Source organism: Mus musculus, chromosome 1, assembly GCF_000001635.26.
Source record: "Mus musculus strain C57BL/6J chromosome 1, GRCm38.p6 C57BL/6J".
Taxonomy (NCBI): Eukaryota; Metazoa; Chordata; class Mammalia; order Rodentia; family Muridae; genus Mus; species Mus musculus.
In genome coordinates, this window is record NC_000067.6 from 118,626,955 (window position 1) to 118,650,451 (window position 23,497).

Sequence of the window (23,497 nt, forward strand, 5' to 3'; positions counted from 1 at the left end):
AAAAGCCAATTATAAAGAACATCCAAAATCTTAAAGGAGCAGAAAGGTGGCAGGCACAGCAGCACAGCACAGGTCCTTGCTGAGTTGCATAGCCAGACTCCCATTGTAGAAGAAAAAGAAATGACTCCTGCAAGCTGTTTACACTGCACACACACTAAGGCACAGTGTCCTTCCCACACACACCCACCCACCCACCCACCCACACACAGAGACTTAAAAACAACCCTATTAAAGGAAGTGGAAAGAGAATCTTACCTCCCGTTGCCTCCCGTGTTTCTGACACCTGGACACTTCATCCCATCTCCTAAACTCTTCTGCATGTCACACGAGCCCAGTTTGTCAAAGAAGGACTGTCACAAACCTGTCTGAAACTTTCTTTTCTGATGCTTCCTAGGCTCATCTGGACTCAGACTAAGGACTGATTCTGGGCTCTGAGTAAGAGGCCCAGGCATCTCTTTTAAGTTTATTTTTATTATTTTATTTTATATACTGTGCAGCAGAAGATGACCTTGAATTTTGGATCTTCCTGCCTCTACCAGTGCAGGGATTAGAGACCTGTTGTACCACACCTGGGCTTAGAGCTTTGTGTATGCTAGGTGACTTCATGTATGATATGCTCAGTGAGCTAGTCATGGAGTTAAAGACAAGTAAAAGCAACAGAGAAAAAAGGGTATAAGGTCAGTGTTCAGAGCGAGGAAAAACAAAAACGTTAAGGGGAGTGCTTAGGTGCTCCTGGCCACAATCTCGCCCTGAGCAACTGCCTTGGGCTCAGCGTGGAAGCTCAGAGGCCAGTAGGCCACAGCGAGAGTGGCTGTGTCCCCAGGGTCAGTAGCTAAGCAAGTGCCAGCTCCCAGAAAGGCACAGCTCCGGCAGGTGCGGCTCAGCGCCTCCCTCCGGCCGTGCTAGCCGTAGGGACGGCCCTGCAATAACCACGCCCCTAATGCCACGCCCACCTGACGGCCTATAAAAGGCGCCGGCCGCAGCCCACTCAGGTTCGAGTGGGTGCTGCTTAAAGGTGGACGGCGGCCAGGGTTGCCGCGTCCAGCTCGGTGCCACGCCCCGGCCGGTGCTGCGGAAGCCTCAGCCATGCTGTTCTGGCACACGCAGCCCGAACACTACAACCAGCACAACTCTGGCAGCTACTTGCGGTAAGACGTGGCAACACCTGCCTACGATCGGGGTCCGAGCGCTGACTAACCTCAGGCCTCCAGAGAAGGGCCCTCCGGGAGGCCCCTAGGGAATGGTCGGGGAAGAGGCGCACTGATGCCCGCGGGCTGCTTCTTCGAGGTTTCCTTGCCACTCGCTGTGTCCCCAGCCGGGTTTCGTCGCCTTTCCTCTCCCTTCCCCACTCCAATAGGAGAAATAAACTTGCCTCATCTATCAGGAGCTGGAGTGTCCCGGGAAGCCAGGCCCCGCCCGCTCTTTGCTCTTCTCGGCCCTTGGGCCCACAGGTGGATAGCGGGAGCAGGTCTGCGCTGCAGCCCTGAGGGCTCGGGCTTCAGGGGGTGGCTGCCCTTGCTCGGGGTCAACTTGGTATGGCCCCTAGAAATCTCCTCTTCTGTGGGGATTTCGCTAGCGCACTTTAAGGGAAGAGGGTCCCGCGGGATTTTGCAAAGTTCTCTGAACTCCCTCTTTTAGGAAATAGAACTTCCTCACCTCCCCAAATTGCTTTGGTGACTCCGGGATTCTTTGATTTTTTTATCCCCCTCGCTATGGTGCAGCTGGCTGCAGGGCTAATAGGCAGGCATTTCTTTTTCTGAACTCGCCAGAACCAGCTTCAACCTGTCTTTATTTCCATCCTAGTCACAGTTTATTATATGTGCCGTACTTAACCCAAAGTGTGTTTGATGTGGGCTCAAGAAGACATCCCAGGGGCTGTCAGCCCTAACTACAGACCCTTAAGTGCTTCTTTGGACCCCCCCCCCAAGTCTCCTCTTTTGGATTTCTTTGTTATTTGTACTTCCTGGCTTCTGATTCATGTATGTTCAGAACTCCTCTAGGAAGACATGCCCCTTCTTAGAAAGCCGAGGGTTGGCCAGGTTTCACTGGTGTATCTTCAGTTTTTTTTTTTTTTTCTTTTAAAAAATAACTCCAAACCATTGAAAATGGTAATCAAACTAGGGACATGAGACTGCAGATCCCGGTGGTGGTGTTGAGCCCACAGTTAAAATTGCTATAGAATAAATATATGCTAACTGTATTACACTCTATAGGGTTACCTGTGGTTTCTTTTGGATTGTTGTGAGTAGCCATTAGGTATTTAATCTCATCCTATCTTAAAAATGAAGTTGAAGGTGACCTTGAGCGGAAGTATTTGAAATCTAGTTGCATAAAACATTATCCTTGTTTGAGGCGTGGTGTGGTTTATGTATCTGTGCCTGAGATGGAAGTTTTGTGAGCCAACTCAGATACTTTTAAGATTTTGACTTAGCATGAAAGGAGGAAGGCAAACGTTGAGGTTGAGAGCCTGAGAGCCACTACAAAGCAGCACTGTTTCTTTGGGTGCTTTGAGGAAGCAATGGGTAAAGACCAACCATACTCCCCACTGGAAGCTGGTGTTGTTTTTGTTTTTTACCTTCAAGTAGTTTGACTTCCTTGCGCCCTGTGTATCTGTGTTAGTGCAAGAATATTTTTCTTTGCTTTCCTTGTTTTTCTTTTTCAGAATTTAAAATTTTAATTTCATATTATTATTTTTTAATTTTTATTGTTTTTTTGTTTGTTTATTTTTTTGTAGTGCTGGGATGAACCTTGGGCCTTACGCTTGTTCTTCCATTTTGATAACTTCTGGCCCTCCTTTTTTATTATCAGTTTTTGTTCTGCTAGAAATTCTACAAGCCATCTGATTTCAATGAATAGTGGGTGGCCTTTAAGCCCTCCCTCTCCTTTCTGTTTGATGTTCTGGTGACTTTTATTCCTTGGCAAATAAGGACAGCAGGCCAGAAACAAGTTACTGTTGAATGATGGCTCTTAACTAATTCTCTCTCTCTCTCTCTCTCTCTCTCTCTCTCTCTCTCTCTAATTTAAAAGTAACTGTGCCTGGGTTATTAACTTACATGGTCTGGGCAAACATGAAATTATGCAATTCTCAGGGTAGCAGGATGATACTTCTTTCTGTGTTCCTTAATAACTGCCCAGGCTGGAAAAGAGGAAAGATTTGCTTCCGGTGGAGGTGAAACTGGCCAGCCCTGATAATACTACTCTGGGCAACAGACAGGAATAGCAGGAAAAAAAAAATACACACAGGGAATGTCTCCCAGGTGTGCCCAAAGGCAAGCTTTCTGAGAACCTGTTAGGTACTGTTGGGGTGTGTGCTGGGTTATATTTCATGGACACTCATTTATGATGCTGTACAGGGAACACATCGTACTGGTGACAGTGCAGTGAAGCGGGGTCAGCTGATCTGATTCATGGAGATGGGAGGAGGGTCATCAAGATCGGGCGGGGCATCTTTTGGTAGTTGTTTCTGTGGCAACATAGTTTAGAATCTTTAAGGAAGTCTCACCTGCCTGTAGGTCATTCTGCTCCTCAGGGATTTTATTGTTCCTAGCAAGGACACCTATCTGAAGTCCCAGCAACTCAGCCAGCAGGACAGCTCCGTGAGTCTGAACAGCTCTGTGAGTCTGGGAGTTCAAAGCTAGCCTGGGCAATGTACTGATAACTTCTTGAAGAAGTTTAAAAACAAGTTCCTCTGTCACAGGGTGATTGGAGGCTGAGGTGTACATGTATGTATGATGTGTGTGTGTGTGTGTGTGTGTGTGTGTGTGTTTCCCAGACAGGGTCTCATTATGTAGCCCTAGCTGTCCTGGGACTCACTCAGCTTGGTCTGGAACTCACAGAGAGCCACCTGCTTATAAAGACTAGTCTTTAATAATGTTCCTCAGCTACCACACACTGTGTTTTGAGGTTGGAGCTCCTACCTGTCTGGAACTTGTTAAGCAGATTAACTGCCTAGCCAGTGAGCCTCAGGGGGGTCATCCTGTCGCATCTTCCCAGCACTGGGAGATGTGTAGTTAGCACACACTAACCACACTCAGCTTTTGCAGGCCGTGCCCTCTGGGATTGAAACTAGGTCCTCACTGTAAAGCAAGTGCTTTACAGGCTGTCTCCCCAGTCCAGGGCTAATGTTTTGGTGTAGGGAGCATTACTTAGAGATGAAGGAAACAGCTTTTTGAATACTTTTAGATTTGTCACTTGGGTAAGAAAACTGAAATCAAGGTTTTCTATCTTCATAGTATTTTGGAGAGTTTTTTTAAAAAAGAGCTTTAAAAAGGGGAGCTATGGGCCTGCAGTATGGCTCAGCATGTAAAAGGTGCTTGCTGCGAAGCCTAAAGACCCTAATCCAATCCTAGGAATCCACATGGTAGCAGGAGAGAACCGGCTTCCAAAAGTTGTCCCTTGATATTGATGTGTGTGCACATGCTGAGTGTGCACTTGTTCATATGCACATGTGCCTGGTCACACAAATAACTAACTAAATACATACATGTTAAAAATCCCCGTTTTGGAAGAGATGAAGGTGTGCATCCATCTGGGTGAGGAAGCTAACAGCTCTTCAGTTGTGAGTTTACAGTTATGGAGTACTGCCAACTGTTGAGACATAGAAGGGTTGATTCAAGAATAAAAGTTGAGGCTGGGGAGGTATGTAAAGGTGCCAAATTTGACCTAGCTTCAGTCTCTGGCACCCACATACCAGGGCAGAACTGAATTTTGCAAGTTGTTCTGTGACCTCTACACATACACACACCCACTCGCCCACTAGATAGATAGATAGATAGATAGATAGATAGATAGATAGATAGATAGATAGATAATGTAAAAAAGGAATAATATAGTTCAGATGTTTGTCCTGGAAGAAGTTTTTTTTTGTGTGAGTGCTTACGGACAGAAATGAGGTACCCATGGCTAGGGGTATAGCTCAGTGGTAATGCACTTGTCTGGCATGGACACAGTTCTGGTTCAGTCCCTGAGCACTGTATCCTTCCCCCAGAAAGAAAGGAGGGGAAAAAAAGGAAAGGAAGAAAGAATAATGTCACTTAGGTTTGGGGAGGTAGGCAACAACTTTACACCTCCACATTTCCAGGCCTTGGGTGAACAGATCATGAAAGCCAGTGGATGAAGCTAGGATCATACAGTAATGGTTGCATCTGGGATTTGGGCCATGTGGATGAGGAGCTAGGCCAGCCAGCAAGTCATGCTGGACTCTAAAGTTGTCTTTGCTACCATGGCCTGCATCTATTCCACCCAATATTGCTCTATGTTCCTGACCACTGATTCCTGTGTTTTGCAGTGATGTGCTGGCTCTGCCCATCTTCAAGCAGGAAGAGCCGCAGCTATCTCCTGAGAATGGGGCCCGCTTGCCGCCCCTACAGTATGTGTTGTGTGCCGCCACCTCTCCAGCGGTGAAGCTACATGAAGAGACCTTAACATACCTCAATCAAGGTAGAGGCCTCCATAGAGTTGTAACCCGGGTGCAGGGGACAAGTGGGATAGTTAGCAGATGATGTGCAAGACCCTGTTGGGCCTCTTTACCTGTAACTTGGGACTAGGAGTCGGGCGCAGGGTCAGATTCTGTGGCTTAGCTTGTGTGGCTTCCCAGGACCTACATGACTTCACTGGGTAAATGGAAATATTAAAAACTGAACCAGGGGGCTGGTGAGATGGCTCAGCGGGTAAGAGCACACTGACTGCTCTTCCAAAGGTCCCGAGTTCAAATCCCAGCAACCACATGGTGGCTCACAACCATCCGTAGTGAGATATGACACCCTCTTCTGGTGTCTAAAGACAGCTGCAATGTACTTATATATAATAAATAAAATCTTTAAAAAAAAAAACTGAACCAGGAGTGGTGATGTGAGCCTGGATTCCTACTCCATACACTAAGGCAGCCTGGACTACAGAATAAGACTCGAGAAGGGGGAAGAGAAGAAGGGAGGAAAAGGCAGGAGAGGGGCACCTCGGAACAGTCCTCATGTGCCTTCAGAACTCAGTGGTCCTCAGGTGGTTGCTATTACTGTTTGGTGCCTTTGGGACCTGGTCTGCTGTCCTTTATAGAGTAACAGCTGGTCCACATCCTCCCTAGCTCAGAGTCAGCCTTCCACCTGCCGGAGAGCAGCTGCCCTTGCTGGCTCTAGCACGGTGACCTGCATTATTCTCGGTGCCTCAGGGATTTCTTGTGTAAAAGGAGAAAGTCTGATTTTGGGGGGTTGTTTAAAGAGGTGAAGGTAAGTAACCTGCATGGCATGATGACAGTTGTGCAACCATCAGTCCTTCCAGTCTTTGTTGTGTTTTGAGTTGGAGTCTTGCTATGTAGCCCAGGTTAGCATGGAACTCAAGATCCTTCAACTTCCTAAGTGCTGAGACTCTGTCTTGTACTCTGTCTAGCTTTTAATACTTCTTTGAAAGTCTTTTTATTATGTTTATGTATGTATGTATGTGTGGATGTTTGTATACGTGTGATTACATTATGTATACCTATAATTGTATGTGTGTGTGATTACACTTATATATGGTGTGTGTGTGTGTTTGTGTTTGTGTGTGTGTGTGTATAAATGTGCACTTGAAGTCAGAGGAACTTGTTCTCTTTCTTTCACTATGTAGAATTCAGGTCACCGACTTGGTTGGCAGCAGGTGTCTCTGCCCAGCCAACCATCTCACCACCCCATGTTCCCCTTTTTGAATGTTTCATTTGTCAGACACCCCAGCGGTACCCTGGTGGATAGAGCTTTGTTGGTGTCTGTTCTGATGATGAGACTGTATTTAGCACTGTCTCCTGGACTGCCGCATAATCCAGCCAGTGCCACTGGTTGCTCTGCTAGGGGTTGGAATCTGGGAGGGGCAGCCTCCTTTCTGTAGAATTGCCTGTTAGATTTGACCTTGCCCATGTCCAGAACTCATAAAAAATGGAAGTGGCTGATCTACCTCTGTGTGGAATCCGTCCTTGCTATCCTGTCCCTGAGGAAGGCACTGCTCACCTATGTGGGCTGCACACTTACTACTCCTGTAGTAGCTTGGTGGCCATTGATGGCAGCAGGTGACAAGCCAACTGGAAGCAGTCCCTTGTGTTTGCACAGTGGCTTCTGTCGTTGTGCTTTCTTACTTGTTGAAGGTTAAATGCTCTGAGCAGTCTCTCTCCTTGCCGGTCCCCTCATCATTCCATCACTCTTCCCCTAGCCCCTTCCCGATTCTTGCTTAATATTGAGAGGGAAGAAATGAGACCACTGAACTGATGTGGGTTTTGTTTGGGGCCATGTTCCACGTGAGCACTGTGAGGTGTTGTTGCTGAACAGGGACACTGTGTCTGTCCCCTTCCCCATCTTAAGGCTTTCTTTGGTTGTGTTTGCCATGCCCCTCCGCTGTGATTTAGCCAGTGTTAGAAGGTGTTTACTAGCATATGAGGTCTTACTAACACGTTTAAAAGAACATCCTCTTTTCCATCATAAGAACATCCTCTTCTCCATCATAAATGTTAAAAGAGAGAAAAGGGCCCACTCTGAGGTTCCATCCATCTGCTTGTCTTAACTTAGTATATTCCCTTTGGATATTTATAGATTTATTATTTTACAATAGAAGTTGAACCCTTGCTCAGAGAAGCCTTGCAAAATAGTGGTCTATCACAGAACTACACTCCCTCCACCCCTAGATATTTTTGGTTATGCATTCTTGTTTTTTGATATTTTGAGACAAAGTATCTCTGATTCCAGAGATCTTGTGGACACCCCAGATTGTTTTTTATGAGGTTTTACAAATGGCTGACTAGGCTTGACTGACTAGTAAAGTGATAGATGCTTATTACAGAAAATATAGATTGCTTTGACATTGTTTAGAAGGGCTGGAGATAGGTCAGTTGTCAGAGTACTTATGTAGCATGAAGGAAGCCCTGGGTGATTTGATTGATAGTACCTTATGAACCAAGTGTGGTGGTACACACTTGTAATCCCAGCTCTCTGAGAGGCAGGAGGATTAGGAGTTCAAGGTTATCCTCACCTACATAGAGAGTGAGGATAGCCTGAGATGCTTGAGACCCCTGTCTTTGGGGAGGGAGGGAAGGAGGGAGGGAGGGAGGGAGGGAGGAAAGAAAGAAAGAAAGAAAGAAAGAAAGAAAGAAAGAAAGAAAGAAAGAAAGAAAGAAAGAAAGAAAGAGAAAAGAGAAAGAAAGAAGAGAGTCTTTCAAGCTGGATGGTGTACATCTTTAATCCCAGCACTTGGGAGGTAGACACAGGCAGATCTCTATGAGTTTGAGGCTAACCTTGTCTATAGAGTGAGTTCCAGGACAGCCAGGGTTACACAGAGAAATCCTGTCTCAAAAAACTGAAGGGCTGTGAAGAAAGAGAGAGAGAGAGAGAGAGAGAGAGAGAGAGAGAGAGAGAGAGAAAGCAAGCAAGCAAGCAAGCTAGCAAGCTAGCTAGCTAGCTATCAGGATTATTATGAGTTATTTAGCCATACACCTTTAATCCCAGCACTCAGGAAACAGACAGGGGAATTTCTATGAGTTTGAGATTGGGTCTACACTGTGAATTCTACATTGTGACAGCCATCGTTACATAAAAACCCTGTCTTTAAAAAAGTTACTACTTACATTCAATGCTTTCCTCTCTGTGGTAACTACTGTGTGACTGTAGCCAGTCAATATGCTAAATATATTAATTGTTGCTAATTTGCATGTTTCTGCCAAATTTTTTTTAAAAATCCAATTGAAACTCAAGAAAGCTTAAAACAAACCGGGTGTGGCAGCGTACACCTCTAATCCTAGCACTCGGGAGGTAGAGGCAGGTGGATTTCTGAGTTTGAGGCCAGCCTGGTCTACAAATTGAGTTCCAGGACAGCCAGCAGGGTTATACAGAGAAACCCTGTCTCAAAAAAAAACCAAAAAAAAAAAAAAAAAAAAAAAAAAGAAAGAAAGAAAGAAAGAAAGAAAGAAAGCTTAAAATAGAAGAGCAAAAGGCAGAAAATTAAAAGAAAAATCAAATTTAAATTCCCTCTAATATCATATGTGTGTGTGTGTGTGTAATTTCATTCATTTGGTGTTGTGGTAACTCTTGCTGTGACACACATGCAAAGGTCGGAGGACAACTCTCAGAACTCAGTTCTCTCCTTCCATCACATGGGTCCTGGCAGTGGGAGTTGTCAGGCTTGGCAGCAAGTGCCTTTACCAGTAGTCATCTTGCCAGCCTCGCCACTGACTGTCTACATGTGCATGTTTTAAAATTGGGATCATATAGTACCATACCATAAAGTCTGTTACTCCAGTGTTTTATATTGTGGGCAGTCATTTTTTGTTGTTAGAAATTACACATTAAAGGTCAATGAGATGACTCAACAGGGAAGCCCGATAACCTGTGTTCAATTCCCAAGATCCACATGGTGGAAGGAGAGAACTGATTTCCAAAAGCTGACCTCTGACCTCTGCATACGTGCCATGGCTTGGGCATGTGCACACACATACAAATAAATGAAATTAAAAAAAAAATTAAACTTGGAGGACTAGGAATATAATAGTAATAGCTCAGTGTCTGTCTAGAACTTAAACCCTGACAAGCATTCTTCCATGTAGAGCTTGATTGGTTTTGAGTTATACCTCACATAGAACTACAGTGTTGAAATGCTACACATTATCTTCTTGGCAGAGTATCTCATGCCAGCCAGCCCTCTGCATCTCAGGGTCTCTCTCAAAGTCAGGTTTTCCCAGTTTTCACAATTAGTAAAACATGAGACTTGATTTTTTTTTAATAGTAATAATAAAAATCTTTGTGTAGTATCTTAGACACTATCCTATTGCTGGGAAGAGACACCATTACCAAAACAACTCTTATGAAAGAATGCATTTAGTTGTGGACAGCCTACAGTTTCAGAGGTTTGGTGGGAAGCATGGTAGTGATGGTGCTGGAGAAGCAGCTGAGAGCTACATCCTGATCTGCAGGCAGAGAGGTAAAGAGGCAGTATGCTTGGCTTCTGAAACCCAAAGCCCACCCCAGTGATGCACTTCCTCTAACAAGGCCTTGCATGCCTTCTAATCCTTCTAATTCTTTCAGATGGTGACTAAGCATTCAAATGTGTGAGCCTATGGGGGTCATTTTTATTCAAACCATCGCATGTATGCATACACATATAGATACATGTCAGATGACAACACTGGGTGTCTGACTTCACCATCTTCCTTGCTTGAGATGGAGTCTTAGTTATTTACCATAAGCTTGTAGGATTCTCCTGTCTCTATTTACCATTGCACCATAGGAGAATTGTTATAGATGCTACTGATGGCTAGCTAGCTTTATGTGGGTTATGACGATCCAAACCCAGGTCCTTCTGCTTGCATTACTCACTGAGCCATCTTCTCAACTCTGGAATTTGCTTTTTTGAAAAGTTTTTTTTTTTTTAAATCACTTTTAACCACTTTTAATCCACTTTTTTATGGTGTGTGGAGTCAGGTTGTAAGAGCAAGTACAGTACCCGAGGAGGTCGGCGGCATCTGGTATCCAGGAGGTGATGGTGTCATAGGTGGCTGAGAGCTGCCTGACATGAGTGGGTGCTGGGAACTGAATGTGGGGCCTCTGCAAGAGCAGTATGTGTTCTTTACCTCTAAGCTGCTTTGTCTTCAATCCTCAAAACTTGATTTGATTTTTTTTCTTTTTGTTTTTTTTTTTTAAGGTGTGGTCCCAAGCTTTATGGAGCCTAGTGTGGCCTCAAACTTGTGAACCTCCGGTGTCAGCCTTCCAGAGTGCTAGAATTATAGGTGACCATTAGCTTGGTTAAACCTTCTGTGCTCCATAATGATGACTGACGTGATGAAATACCTAAAATGTTGGTTGGTCTTCTAGAATGTCTTTGTAATTTTATTACTATGTCTGCTGTATATTTCTCTTTGAGATATTTGTCCTATCCACTGGAAGAGACATGATTTATGAACCATTTAGTGGCCATATATTGTACTATCTTTCCTCTGTCACACATTTTAGCTATATTTCGTGGTATTTATATTCATGGCATATAGCATGTAAGATTTGAGAGCCCTGAGCATGCTAACCATACATGCTACCACTAGGCCTACACTCCCAGGCCCATGATTACATTTTATTATTACATTTATTTATTTGTGTGAATGTGTACAAGCAATGCATACATAAGAGATCAGTGGAGAACTTGTGAGAGTTCTGTCCTTCACTCTATGGGTTCTGGGATCCCAGGGTCAGGTGAGTTCATCAGGCTACTCTCGCCTGCCTGTGCCTTTGTTTTTCCTTTTGACCTTGCAGTTTAAGCATGATGTTGGGTGCCTTATGGCATGTAAGCAATAATTACTTGGAAAATGTTATATCTTTTTTCTTTCACCTTTATTAATGATACTCTACCAGGTGTCTTCTCAGCCTACCTCTACCCAACCACTAACCAGGACCTACCTTTATTAACTTTTGAGATTAGATAATATTGGGTGCCTTCAGGGTGGTATGGCTGCAGAATTAATATCCTTCAAGTCATATTATAGATTTTTTTCATATTATAGATTTTGATCTAATTTTTGCACCTGTGATCTCAGCACTGAGCCGAGGCAGAAGGATTATGAGTTGGAGGCTAGCCTGGGCTATATATTAAGATCACAGTTTTAAAAATTAACAACATCCCATTCAAGACCTTTTTAATTTATTGAAAGATTTTTCGCTTAAGTTATTTATATTTATTATGTTGATCCTTATCTATAAATCAAATTCTCTTACTGAACCCCTGGACCACCATTTCCTGGGCAGTGTCCAAAGAGTGTCTCAGCAGTAGGAAGACTCAGGTAAAAAGTGTCACAGGTATGTCATGCCACACAGGGCTGTCCTGGTCACCAAACCTGGTGGCTGGTTTTAGAAGTGGGGAAAATGGCTTGAAAAGCCAATATATCTTCTGAGAAAAGTCTTCTAAAGAAAACAGCTGTAGACCAGAATGAAGGCTTGCAAGTTCCCCGCTGGGGTCAAAGGTCCTGGTGGACCCAGCTTTCCTGACATTGGAGCCTGAGGGAAGGGAGGAGGTGGAGAGAAAGAAGCCCAGGCCCTTCTGCCTTGGAGATGGGAAGCTTTCCTGAGTGCTCGCCAAGGAGAAAGCAAGCTTTGCTGGTCTTCACACACACAGCTTAACTTTTCTTCAGTACATCTATTTATTTATTTTCATGCTTCTAAGATTAAACAAGATAGGGTACACTAGTTTTGTGTGTGTGTGTGTGTGTGTGTGTGTGTGTGTGTGTGTGTGTGTGTACCTGACTGATCTGAGACTCCAGCACTTTAGAATTAGTTTTTGTTTTCTTTCTTCCTTTCCTTTTCCTTTCTCTTTCTCTCTCTCTCTCTCTCTCTCTCTCTCTCTCTCTCTCTCTCTCTCTCTCTCTTTCTTTCTTTCTTTCTTTCTCTTTCTTTTTGGAGACAATCTTACAAACCCCACGCTGGCCTCAGACTCATTGTGTAGCTGGGAATGATTGTACACTTCTGATCCTCCTAAGAGCTTGGATTGCCTGAACGGGTTTATGTAGTGCTGGGCTGGTGGTCTAACCCTGGTTTTGGGCGCATAGCAAGCAAGCACTCCACCATATCCCCAGTCCCTAAGAGCATTTATAATCAATGACTGTGATAAGAGCACATGCCCTCTAGGTCCATCAGAAAAGCACTTTCTAATCCCTCTTCCCTCTACCTGACTGAGGATCAGGCTCAGAGCCTGAGCTAACCCCGAGTCTTATTCCTGCCCTGATAGTCTTTCCTAGGTAAACCTTAAAATACATTGCCTTTATTTTTTCAGGTGACAGCCTGACAGGTGTCTTAATTCTCTATTCTCCTCACCTGATCAGACAGGGGTCTGGAGAATGATGGGGCTATAGAGGGTCCCGCAGGAAGGGGAGAAGACACTGGCAAACTAGGGTTTTGTTTTTAGTAGATCTAGCCCCTGCACTTTCTACAGTCTTTTTCATGGTCTGCTCAGGGCTGTGCAGGTCCTATCTCCTGGTAGTTCAGATGTTTTCCAGCCTCTGGTCCAGGGCAGTCCTTGAATCTCTGGGTTCCTGGCTGTTCTCACCAGGACAGCCTCCCGTTGGGGCTGTTGCCTGGAGAATTAAGTGGTCCACGAATGTCTGGTTACATTTTTCCTTCTTCTAGGTTTCTAAGTGACTGAATTTAAAGAAAGGGGTGGGATTAACCTCTCTGCTCTCTTTCTTCCTCAGCTAGGTTTTCTTTTTCAGTTTAATTTTTAGCCTCAAGTTTGGATATATAAGCTACAGAAGACAAATGACCTTGGTGTACATTACCTAAAAACAAACAAACAAAAAATGCATTCTCTCTCTTTATTCTGAAAGGTGTTTACTGAGCAGGGAGACATGCCCACTCTAGAAATAATGTCCCATAGTCTCTTGTCTTCTTCTCTTGTCTTGGTCACACTAGCATGGGCATATGTGTATGTGTCAGATCTCATTACGGATGGTTGTGAGCCGCCATGTGGTTGCTGGGATTTGAACTCAGGACCTCTGAAAGAGCAGTCAGTGCTCTTAACTGCTGAGCCATCTCTTCAGCCCTTAAAAAATATTTTAAGATTATATTTATATGATTATGTCTATTTACATGTGTGCACATGCCATGGCATTTGTTCATGTGGAGGTCAGAGGACACTGGGCATTGAGCCTGTTCCTCCACGGTGTGGGTTTCAGAGACCCTTCCTTCCACCCCGCCACCTCTACCTCCTGAGTGCGGGGATTAAAGACATGCACCATCATGTCCAATTGCAGTCTTTAATTTTTAAAATAGTATATGTTTGTGGTGTTGTGTGTATATAGGGCATAATGATCACATCAGGTGATAAGCATTTCCATCTCTGAATATTAATCAGTGTTGTTGTTGTTTGTGGTGGTGGTGGTGGTGGTGGTGGTGGTGGTGTGTGTGTGTGTCTGTTGTGTTGGGAACCTTTGAACTCCCTCCTTATTCTTTTGTCATTTTATTTTCTTGGGATAGGATCTCTCTATGTAGCCTAGGCTGGCCTCAAACCTTGTGAATCCTGCCTCAGCCTCCTGATTGCTGGAGGAGCTTCCAATAAGAAGCTCTAAACCACAGTTATCCTGCAGTGCTGTGGAGCACTGGAACCTGCTCTTCCTTTCCAACTTGTTTTGGTACCCAGTGTCCAACCATCCAACCTCTCTCCTCCCTCTGATGTACTTCTTGTGGGGAGTGATACTGTTAGGGATTCCACCTAGTGCGCTGAGCATATTATGCACATCTACCTCTGATCCTGCAGCATCCTCTAAGGTCTTCTAAGTATATTTGTGGAGTTTTTTGTTTTTAAAGATTTATTTATTTAATATATATAAGTACACTGTAGCTGTCTTCAGACACACCAGAAGAGGGCATCAGGTCTCATTATGAATGGTTGTGAGCCACCATGTGGTTGCTGGGAATTGAACTCAGGACCTCTGGAAGAGCAGTCAGTGCTCTTAACTGCTGAGCCATCTCTCTAGCCTATTCTATGTATATTTATTTGTATGTGTGTATCTGTATGTGTAGGCCAGAGAATACCTGTGATGTCCTTCCCCCAAGCACCTTCCATTTGCCTTCTGACTTAGGGTCTAAAACTGGCCTAGAACTCACATGTTAAGCTAGGTTGGCTGGGCAGCAAGCACCAGGGACTCCATGTCTCATTTTGTTATGGCTTTCTAGTCCCTTTATATAGTCCTGGCTCCTGGAACTCAGAGGGCTGCCTGCCTCTAGCTCCTTACTACTGGCTTTCAAGGTGTGCTAACTACCAGGCCTGGCCAGCATGGCTTTATTTATTTGTTTATTTTTAACAACAAAAAAGCACTGCTTCTAGGCATTGAACTCTGGCCTTTATGCTTGCACACCAGGTACTTCACTCACTGGGCTGGCTCCTGAGCCCCTCTCAGAAGTTTTGTATTTGACATATAGATTCTACATCTCTTGGCCTGAGTGCTGCTGAAGTAAAAGGCTCCTTGACAGGGTGTCCCACTGGGAATCACGATGCCTCGAGTTTCTTAGTGCTAGTGATGTTAGCCTAAAGACTGAATTAAGACCGCCAATGGTCATTGTGTGTCTGTGTTGGGCTTCTGTGTGGTGGATTTACAAGTGTTCCTGTGCAGCTAATGAAGTCTTTTAGCAGAGGGGTCATTTAGGCTGTGCTGATAGCTTGACCCCCTTTCTGTAATTGGCTGATAGTGATTTCCTATTTGTTTTCCTCTTCCTACATGTATTAGAAATGTATCTGTAAGTTTTCTCTAGCTGGGGAGATAAAATAGCTCAGGCAGTGAAAAGCTTGTCAAGCAAGCCCGAGGACTCAAGTTTGGTCCCCAACACCCACAGGAAGGAAAAAAAAAAAATCCCGGCGTGGTAGTGCATGCTTTCAACCCCAGTGTTGGAAAGATAAAGACAAGTGAATCCCTCCAGCTCACTGGCTAGCCAGGATCACTGCATCAGTGAGTTCTAGGTTCAGTGAGAGACTCTGCCTCAAAAAATAATGTGGAGAGGGATAGAGGAGGAGCCCTGACATTGACCTCTGGCCTCCACACATCACCATCATCATCAAGAGGTAAAGATTTCCTTTGTTGGTGAAATGGCTCAACTGGTAAAGATGCTTGCCTTCAAGTTTGACCTGAATTCAGTCCCTGGGACCCACATAGTTAGAGGAGAGAGCAGACTCCCTGTAGTGGTCCTTGTAGCTCCACATGTGTATGCCTTCCTTTGCCCCATAAATACACACATTTAAAGAATCTTAAAAGAAAGAATTTACTTTCCCATTATTTTCCAGAGCTTCCTGCCCTGGTAAGTACTCCCGGCACTTAGAGGTTAACACTGAATTCTTTGGTATACATTCCTTTGCTCCTGTTGTCTTGCTGATGCTGTAGGGAGTGCCTCTGCCTGGCTCCCCTGTCACTTGTGCCTTGAGCTTTTCCTCACCCGGTTGTACCACAAGGTGTTTCCTATTCTTCTGCTGCCCTGAGGCAGTCCTGGCAGCAGCCCCTTCTAAGTGCCCAGGCCATGGTTTTCTTCTTCAGGAGTACCCACAGATAACTGTCTTGCCTATTCTGACTAGAGTATATACCAGGCTTGATAACCTCATTCATGACATTCATAGCAGAAAGGAGGTTAAGGTCTTCTTAGACATAGGTCATGACCTTCAGGGAAAAGGCTCAGGCCCCTGGACAGAAAGGCTTTGTCCCTGTAGTGTGCTGTCTCCCTGACTGAGTGCACTCTGTCACAGTCACGGGTACTTGAATAGTACCATACACGTTGAGGTGACGAGACAAATTGCCCGTGCTGGGCTTCATGGCCACTGCACCGTGCTTTCCTCCTCTGCTATTCTTCTAGTGCTTTTGGCACGTTGCCCTCCTTTCTCTGGGGTGAGGATGGCCTCTTATTATATTTTACGTGGCATTCATTACCTAAACCAGCAACTGTTGGAAAGTAAACAACCTGTAAATCTTGGCTGGCCCTGGCAATTGCCTCCTGTTCTTGGGAACACAGTGATCTGGGCAGAAGGCCGTGCTCTGGGTTCTGCCCACTGGGCAGAACTACTCTGGCTTGTCTGCCCTTCTTGCAAAGGCACCTGGTTGCCTCTGCCCATTGGAGATCAGCTGGGATAGGCTGCTCTGGGCAGCACTGTGGACACAGGAGCTGCCTTCTGGAAGACTGGACTGCCTGAGAGAGAATGTGCTGTGTGCCTATGTACAGGGGTACTTGAGTCCAAGTCCCAGGGATGGGTTTCTGCTAGATTGCCTCCTGGCTAAGTGACCTTAAGTACTGGGTTACTTGGGGTATTGGGTGGTGTGGCTGCAGGAGAGTTTATTTGTGTAGTTTAGAGTGGCCAGCAAAGGGGTGGGGCGGGTCAAGAAAGTGCTGTCCTTACCTTGCTGTTAGGATGTGGTCATGAAGAGTGCTCACAAGAGGCACTCCAGACAGTATTTTGTAGGTATTGAGAAAGAGACACAGGCAGGTTGAAAACTTGTCTCTGGAAGCTGGGGAGATGGCCATACTGGGCCAGCATGAGGTCCCAGTATGAGTTCAGATCCCCAGCACACAAAACAATGGGTATGACTACACCTGTACCAACAACCCCAGCACTGTAGCTGGCAGAGACATGAGGATAATTGGGTTTGCTGGCTGCCAGCCTAGCTCCTTATTCCCTGTCTCAAGGGAATAAGACAGAATGACAGGACAGGACATTCAGTGTCCTTTGTAGCCTCTCTGTAATGCCCAGGAACCCCAGTACACACATATACATATGCATGCAGCATATTCTCTCTCTCTCTCTCTCTCTCTCTCTCTCTCTCTCTCTCTCTCTCTCTCTCTCTCTCCTCTTTCCCTGTCTTCCTCCCTCCCTCACACCGACCTTCCCAGTAACCTATACACATATGCAGCACACAACTAACTCTTATAACTTCACAACTTGCCCATGACACAAGTTGAATGACAACTTGTGCAGCCCAGCGGCAGAGTACTTGCCTAACATGCATGGTTCTATCACAGCAAAAAAGCAAACCGCCAAACAAAGAAATTGCTTGGTCATACAGACCAAACCTTGGAGGGTCTAGACTCAGGGTGCCCTGACCCTAGCTCCCTTTTCCTTTTCCCTCTCCTCTCCTCTCCTCTCCTCTCCTCTCCTCTCCTCTCCTCTCCTCTCCTCTCCTTTTTTTTTCTTTTTTCTTTTTCTTTTTCTTTTTCTTTTTCTTTTTCTTTTTCTTTTTCTTTTTTGAGACAGGGTTTCTCTGTATAGCCTTGGCTGTCCTGGCCCCTTTTCCTTTCTTGTTTAGGTCTAGGCAGCAGGCAGCTGCTGAGCCTTTGATACTGATCTGGGGCATGTTAACATCCCCCTGGAACCCCATTCCTCATCTTGAAGTAGCATAGTTATATGGCACTGTGGAGTCTTTGATTTTTTTTTTTTTTCAAGACAGGGTTTCATGGAACCCAGGCTGACTCAGTGCTATATAGTCTAAGATGATCTTTTTTTTTTTTAAAGAAAAGATTTATTTATTTATTATGTACCAGTATTCTGCCCGAGTACATAATGGACATGTATGCCTGCAGGCCAGAAGAGGACACCAGATCCCATTACAGATGGTTGAGAGCCACTATGTGGGTGCTGGGAATTAAACTCAGGACCTCTGGAAGAGCAGTCAGTGCTCTTAACCTCTGAGCCATCTCTCCAGCCCCTAAGATGGTATTAAACTTCGGGTCGTCTTACCTCTCCTGAGTTCTGGAATTACAAGTGTACACCACTATGCTCTGTTTTTGTAGTGCTGGGTAGCAAACCCAGGGCCTCATACATACTACATAATAGGCGAGTGCTCTACCAACATCAACATCTCCAGCTCCTGCACCATGGAGTCTTAGCTCCTTGGGCTAGAACCTCCTGTCTGCTTGATGTGGTTTTGTGACTCTTAATTGGTTCCGCTTCCTCAAATGCCTACCTGGCTGATTGGCCGTGTGTGTGTGTGTGTGTGTGTGTGTGTGTGTGTGTGTGTGTGTGTGCGCGCGCGCGCGCTCACGTTCACACAAGAGACAGACAGGAAGACAGACAGACAGACAGATAGACAGACAACCTGTGGGAGTTGGCTCTAGCCTTCTACCATATGGGTCCCAAGATTGAACTTAGGTGTTTAGGCTTAGTGGCAGGCATCTTTACCAGCGGAGCCATCTTGGTGTCTTCAAGGATATTATTTTATATACCCAAACTGAGAAAATTTAGCACAGATAAAATAGCAGCACTTGTCATATACCTCAACAGTGCTCTTAAGGCCCTTGCATGGTGTTGCACACCTTTTAACTGCAGCACTCAGTAGACAGAGACAGGTGGATCTTTGTGAGTTAGAGGCCTTTGTGGTGTATGTAGGGAGTTCCAGGATGCCACGAATGCATAGTGCTATTCTGCAGCCATTCCCAATCTGCCTGCTCCCCATCCCCCACACCAGGAATCAAACCTAGGGTTCTGAGCAGGCAAAACAAGTGTTCTCTCACAGTGCCACGCCTCCAGCCCTAGGCAGTGTCCTTTGTAGCCGGGTTCTGGCCTGATTGAAGCTCCTTGGAGGATGAGGCTCAGTCTATCTCTGAACCATGAGTTTGAGGTTTGGCTTTTTTGGCTAGCCAGCTTAGCTTACTCCATAGTCTCCACCTCTCACAAGTTCACGTGGCTTTTATGTAGACAAGCACTTTACCCTCTGAGCCATTTACCCAACCCCTTGCACAAATATTCTAAAGCACCATTGTTCACCCTATGAGCTAGCACCCTGGAGGTTGGGTATCAAGACCACTAGCTACTTGTCTTGTTACTGTGACAAAATACTCAAAAGCAATGTCTGGAAAGAATGAGTTGTTTTGGTCACAGTTTGTGGGTACAGTTCACCATGGCAGGGAAGGTATGGCAGCAGAACTGTGAAGCAGCTGGACATCCTCCTAGAAAACAAATGATGCTGGTGCTCAGCTAGCTCACTTCCTCCTTTTCATTCACTCTTAGACCCCAGACCATGGTCGGATGACACCCACAAGGATGGGTCTTCCCACCCCAGTTAGACTAACCTAGAAGGTACTCTGGTGTCTCAGACTTCGTCTCCTGGGTGGTTCTAGATCTGTCAAGTTGACATTCAGTATTCACCATCACACTGAGGGGTGTCAAAATGTCAGAGAGGATGCATGCCCAGTAAGATAATGACTGTTCCTCCTACCCGTGTCGTGTGGGGTATTAGCAGTCTGCTGAGTTTGTTCACTTATTGCTAAGCTGATGTGAGTCAGACTCTTATTTTTACTCACCATTTTTAAATCATTTCCGGGGGAATAAGGAAGATTCATGCTCTTCTCAGTTTGCCGGCTCCTTAGGGGGCTATGGTGGAATCGACTATGAGCAAGAAACTTGGGAAAGCTCTTCGGGGGAACAGGTAGGTGTTTTTCCTGGGACCTGTGGCTTTACCATTGATGTAGGAAGGACCTTCAGGGATACTGGCAAAATATCAAAGATTATATGAAAATTCATATTTTGGGCCAGCAGGGTAGTTCAAAAGATATAGGCGCTTGTGTTGTGCAGTTTTAAAAACACACTACAGCCTTTGCCCCAGAGCTGCGACCCTGCTACCAGCCCCTCTTGGCTCCTTCTTGTTTCTCCTGGCTTAGCTCTGGGATCCAGCTGCTAACACTGACCTGGTTTCTCTTTCCCACTGGAGGAGTTGTGTTACCGGCCCACTCCTGAGACCCTTGCATCCGTGGATAAAACACACACACACACACACACACACACACACACACACACACACACACACACACACACACACAGCTCTGTTACCTTTAGAATATGCCTCTAAAGGCACAAGTGCTGGGCACAGATACCTCCTGCCTGAAAATTCCTTGGCTCCTGCCCATAGCGGAGGCCACACGCCCAAGCTGCCCTGAGACCTTACATGACTACTGCTTTCTTCTCAGTCAAAGCATGTCAGAAAAGCCCACCACCCCTTTCCCTGCCTTTCCTTTTTCTCTGGGGACCTGGAAGTTCCAACTGTACCTTCTGTCCAGCAATTGCCCACCCTCTTCTTTATTGACAAGTCAAGAATCAATTGGAGAGCTAGACCCTAGCAACAGAACCTCCCCTTACATGCTTTTCATCATGCCTGAGTTCAATCCCAGAACATACATGGTATAGGGAGAGAACCCTGTCCCACAGGTTACCCTCTGACTGCCACCAGGAACCAGTAAAATGTTTTGTTGAAACTCAGCTGTGCTCTTTCCTGCTTGCGTGGTACTGAGATGCTTCCATATTCTAATGGCAGGGTCCTTGCCACTGGGACTTGTTACTGATTGTAGTTTCTACCTGAGCCTTCACAGGAACTTTGATACTGCCACAACCAATAGTGTGGGTTACTTTAAGGAAAAGAAGAAAAATGAGGTGTGTGTGTGTGTTTCACTACCCCTTCTGCCACTGTAAGATAGCAGGCAAAGCCAATAGAACCTAGACATTTGTTTTCTCCTTCTGGTGGTTTAGGCCCCTTTGGGCAGGCATGTTTCCAGTCATCCCATGGATGGAGGTATGGAGTCAGGCTGAACTTAAATTCTTCCAGAGAGTCCCCACGCCTCCTTGGCGGGACAGTACTTAGAGCCCTGGGATTGAAGAAGGAAGGGGTCAGCAGGGCTCAGCCACCCTTGTTTGAGAGAGTGGTGTGAGTCCTGACTCTGTTCTAGCCACTCCCAGGTCACCTTGGCTCCCTGGGCTGGGCTGGGAGTCACCAGCCAAGGGCTAGTTTACATCACAAAGTGACCTGGGGCTCTTTCCTGGCTTTCCTTTGGCAGGCCTTTAACAATCTGAAGTAGAGGGCTGGGCGGGCAAGTCTTCCCAGGGAATTTCCTTGAGGCTGTTTTCTGGTGTCACCTGACTGCCCTTTGCTTATCTACTTCCTTCTGCCAGGCTGGGATCCTCGGACCTCCCAGACTGCACCAGATTCCTTGCTAGGCAGTCACCCCTCCAAGTCTTAGAGTGTCAGAGTTGCAAGAGACAAACCTGGGTGGGAGACCCCACAAAGACAATGGTTCCCCACTGTCTTTTTATGGTATATGATTATGATTTACGGTGTGAAGATGTAATGCATGCTTTAAAGTATTGGTTCAGGTTTAAAAAGTGACTTGATTGGCTGAGACCTCGAGTGGCTACCAAGTTGGTTGGTAGAGTGTTCACCTACCCTGAACAAAGCCTGGGGTTTGCCCTCAGTATCCCATAACCCCTTAAACTGAGGGCGGTGGTGTCTGTGACCTGTAATCAAATGCCCTGGAGCTGGAGCAGGAGGATCATTCATTCTCCAGGTCATTATCAGGTGAGGACCCTGTGTCAGAAACAAAGCAACCCCACTTTTGTTTCATAGCTCTGAAATAAAAATTCTCATTTCCAGTAATGATTTTCTCCTCTCCATTATCAAATAATTGCTTAGTTGAAAAGATCTTAATACAGACATGTTGTAAGATTCTTGTGATAGCCTTAAGTACAAGCCTTCCAGATAGAAAAGGTGAAAAAGAATCACACATAACAGCCTGGCCCTTTCACCCTTTGTGTGTTTGAGTTTGTCTGGGGAACGAACCTCTGTGAGTCTCCACCTTAATCCAGTGGGGCTCCTGGTTTCTAGTTCTGCTGTTGGCTAGTTGAGAGACCTTGCTTGTCAAATCAATATCCCAGTAGTCTCCAGCACCACTGTGTTCCCATGAGTGAAGCTGCTCGTTAATGCTCTCCAGAGGAAATCCCCGGGCCTTGCTGCACTTTGCTTGGAGTTTCTGTCATGGTCACTCCTTCCTTCCCTTGACCACAGACACTCTATCTATTCTTCAGAGTTCTCTCCCATGCCACCTGCATGTGCCAGCCTGTTTCAGATGCCCTGTCCATTGTCAGGGTGGACCTAGCCTTCCCATCTCCTAGTCTACTAAGGAATTATTAATTCTGCTTCATCCTGTCCCTCTTTTGCTGACTGATACTCTTTCAGAGGACCCAGCACCCATAAAAGAGCCACACAACAGCCTATAGCTCCAGTTCCAGTGGCCCTAACACCCTCTATTGGCCTCTGCAGGCATGCACACATGCACCCATAGATTTGAAAATTTTAAATTAAATCTAAAAGAAAAAAGAACTGGCTCTGGTATTCCCAGTACAGAGAAGGTAAAGACTGCTAGGTCCCTGGGGTTTGCTGGCTTATCAGTCTAGCTGGACTGGTGAACTCTTATCTCAAAAAGTATGGTGGAAAACCAGGCATGATAACAAACTCATTTAATCTCAGAAATTTGCAGATTCTGTGAGGGTTAGGGAGGTCAGTCTGGACCTAGTATGTGTAAGCCTTGAGGCACACATGGGCAGGGCAGCTGATCTAGAGGAACAGGATGACATGGGAGAGGCCGGGTGGCTGGAGATCGTCCTAGGCATGTATGTTTGAGAGGAAGGTTCCATAGATTAGATTCCCATTCAGATGAAGAAGCTCACCATGTGATCCTGGCCCACAACCCAGGCGTTAAGTGTGAGATGCCAGTGCTGTCTCTTGGGGCAGACTTAGAAACAATTCTTTATCTGGCAAGAGCTGCCTCTGCTTGGCCTGAGTGGAGGTCAGCTTGTAGAACCTGGGGCCAGTGCTAATTGGCCCCCTGGAGTGCCTGTACACTCACATAATGACCACTTGGGCCTCTGCCAACACCATCTATATTCTTCAGCAAAGGCAAGGATACTGGAAGAACCAGTTAGGGTGTGGAAGGCCCTTAGAATGTCCAGGCCTAAGGAGTGCTAGACTCTTGGTTCAGGGGCTCAGAAACAGAGCTAAGGTGAGGGAGGTAAAAACAGATCACTGGGGCTCTCTGGCCAGCCAGGCTAGTAAACTTGGCAGCCCCAGGTCAGTTGGCTAGTGCTTGAGGAAGGGCAGCTGTTGGTTGTCCTCTGGCTGCCAAATTTATGTGTATATACTGCGCTCCTGGACACACCCATACAACAGAGCTTCTGCACACAGACACGCCCACCTACATGCACACAGTGGTGAATAGAGAAGGGT

At 45.8% G+C, this 23,497-nt stretch overlaps 1 protein-coding gene across 2 annotated transcripts in view; it reads left to right on the forward strand.

The window, feature by feature from the left end:
• The first annotated feature begins 968 nt into the window (after positions 1–968).
• Tfcp2l1 (transcription factor CP2-like 1) overlaps positions 969–23,497 on the forward strand; it is a 57,246-nt gene continuing 34,717 nt past the window's right edge. The window contains exons 1-2 of one of the 2 annotated variants that reach the window (XM_006529961.2): positions 969–1,148; positions 5,288–5,439. In XM_006529961.2, the coding sequence (XP_006530024.1) occupies positions 1,087–1,148; positions 5,288–5,439 (214 nt within the window). In that variant the 5' untranslated portion in view covers positions 969–1,086. The remainder of the gene's footprint in view (positions 1,149–5,287; positions 5,440–23,497) is intronic. The other variant, NM_023755.2, reaches the window with a different exon arrangement.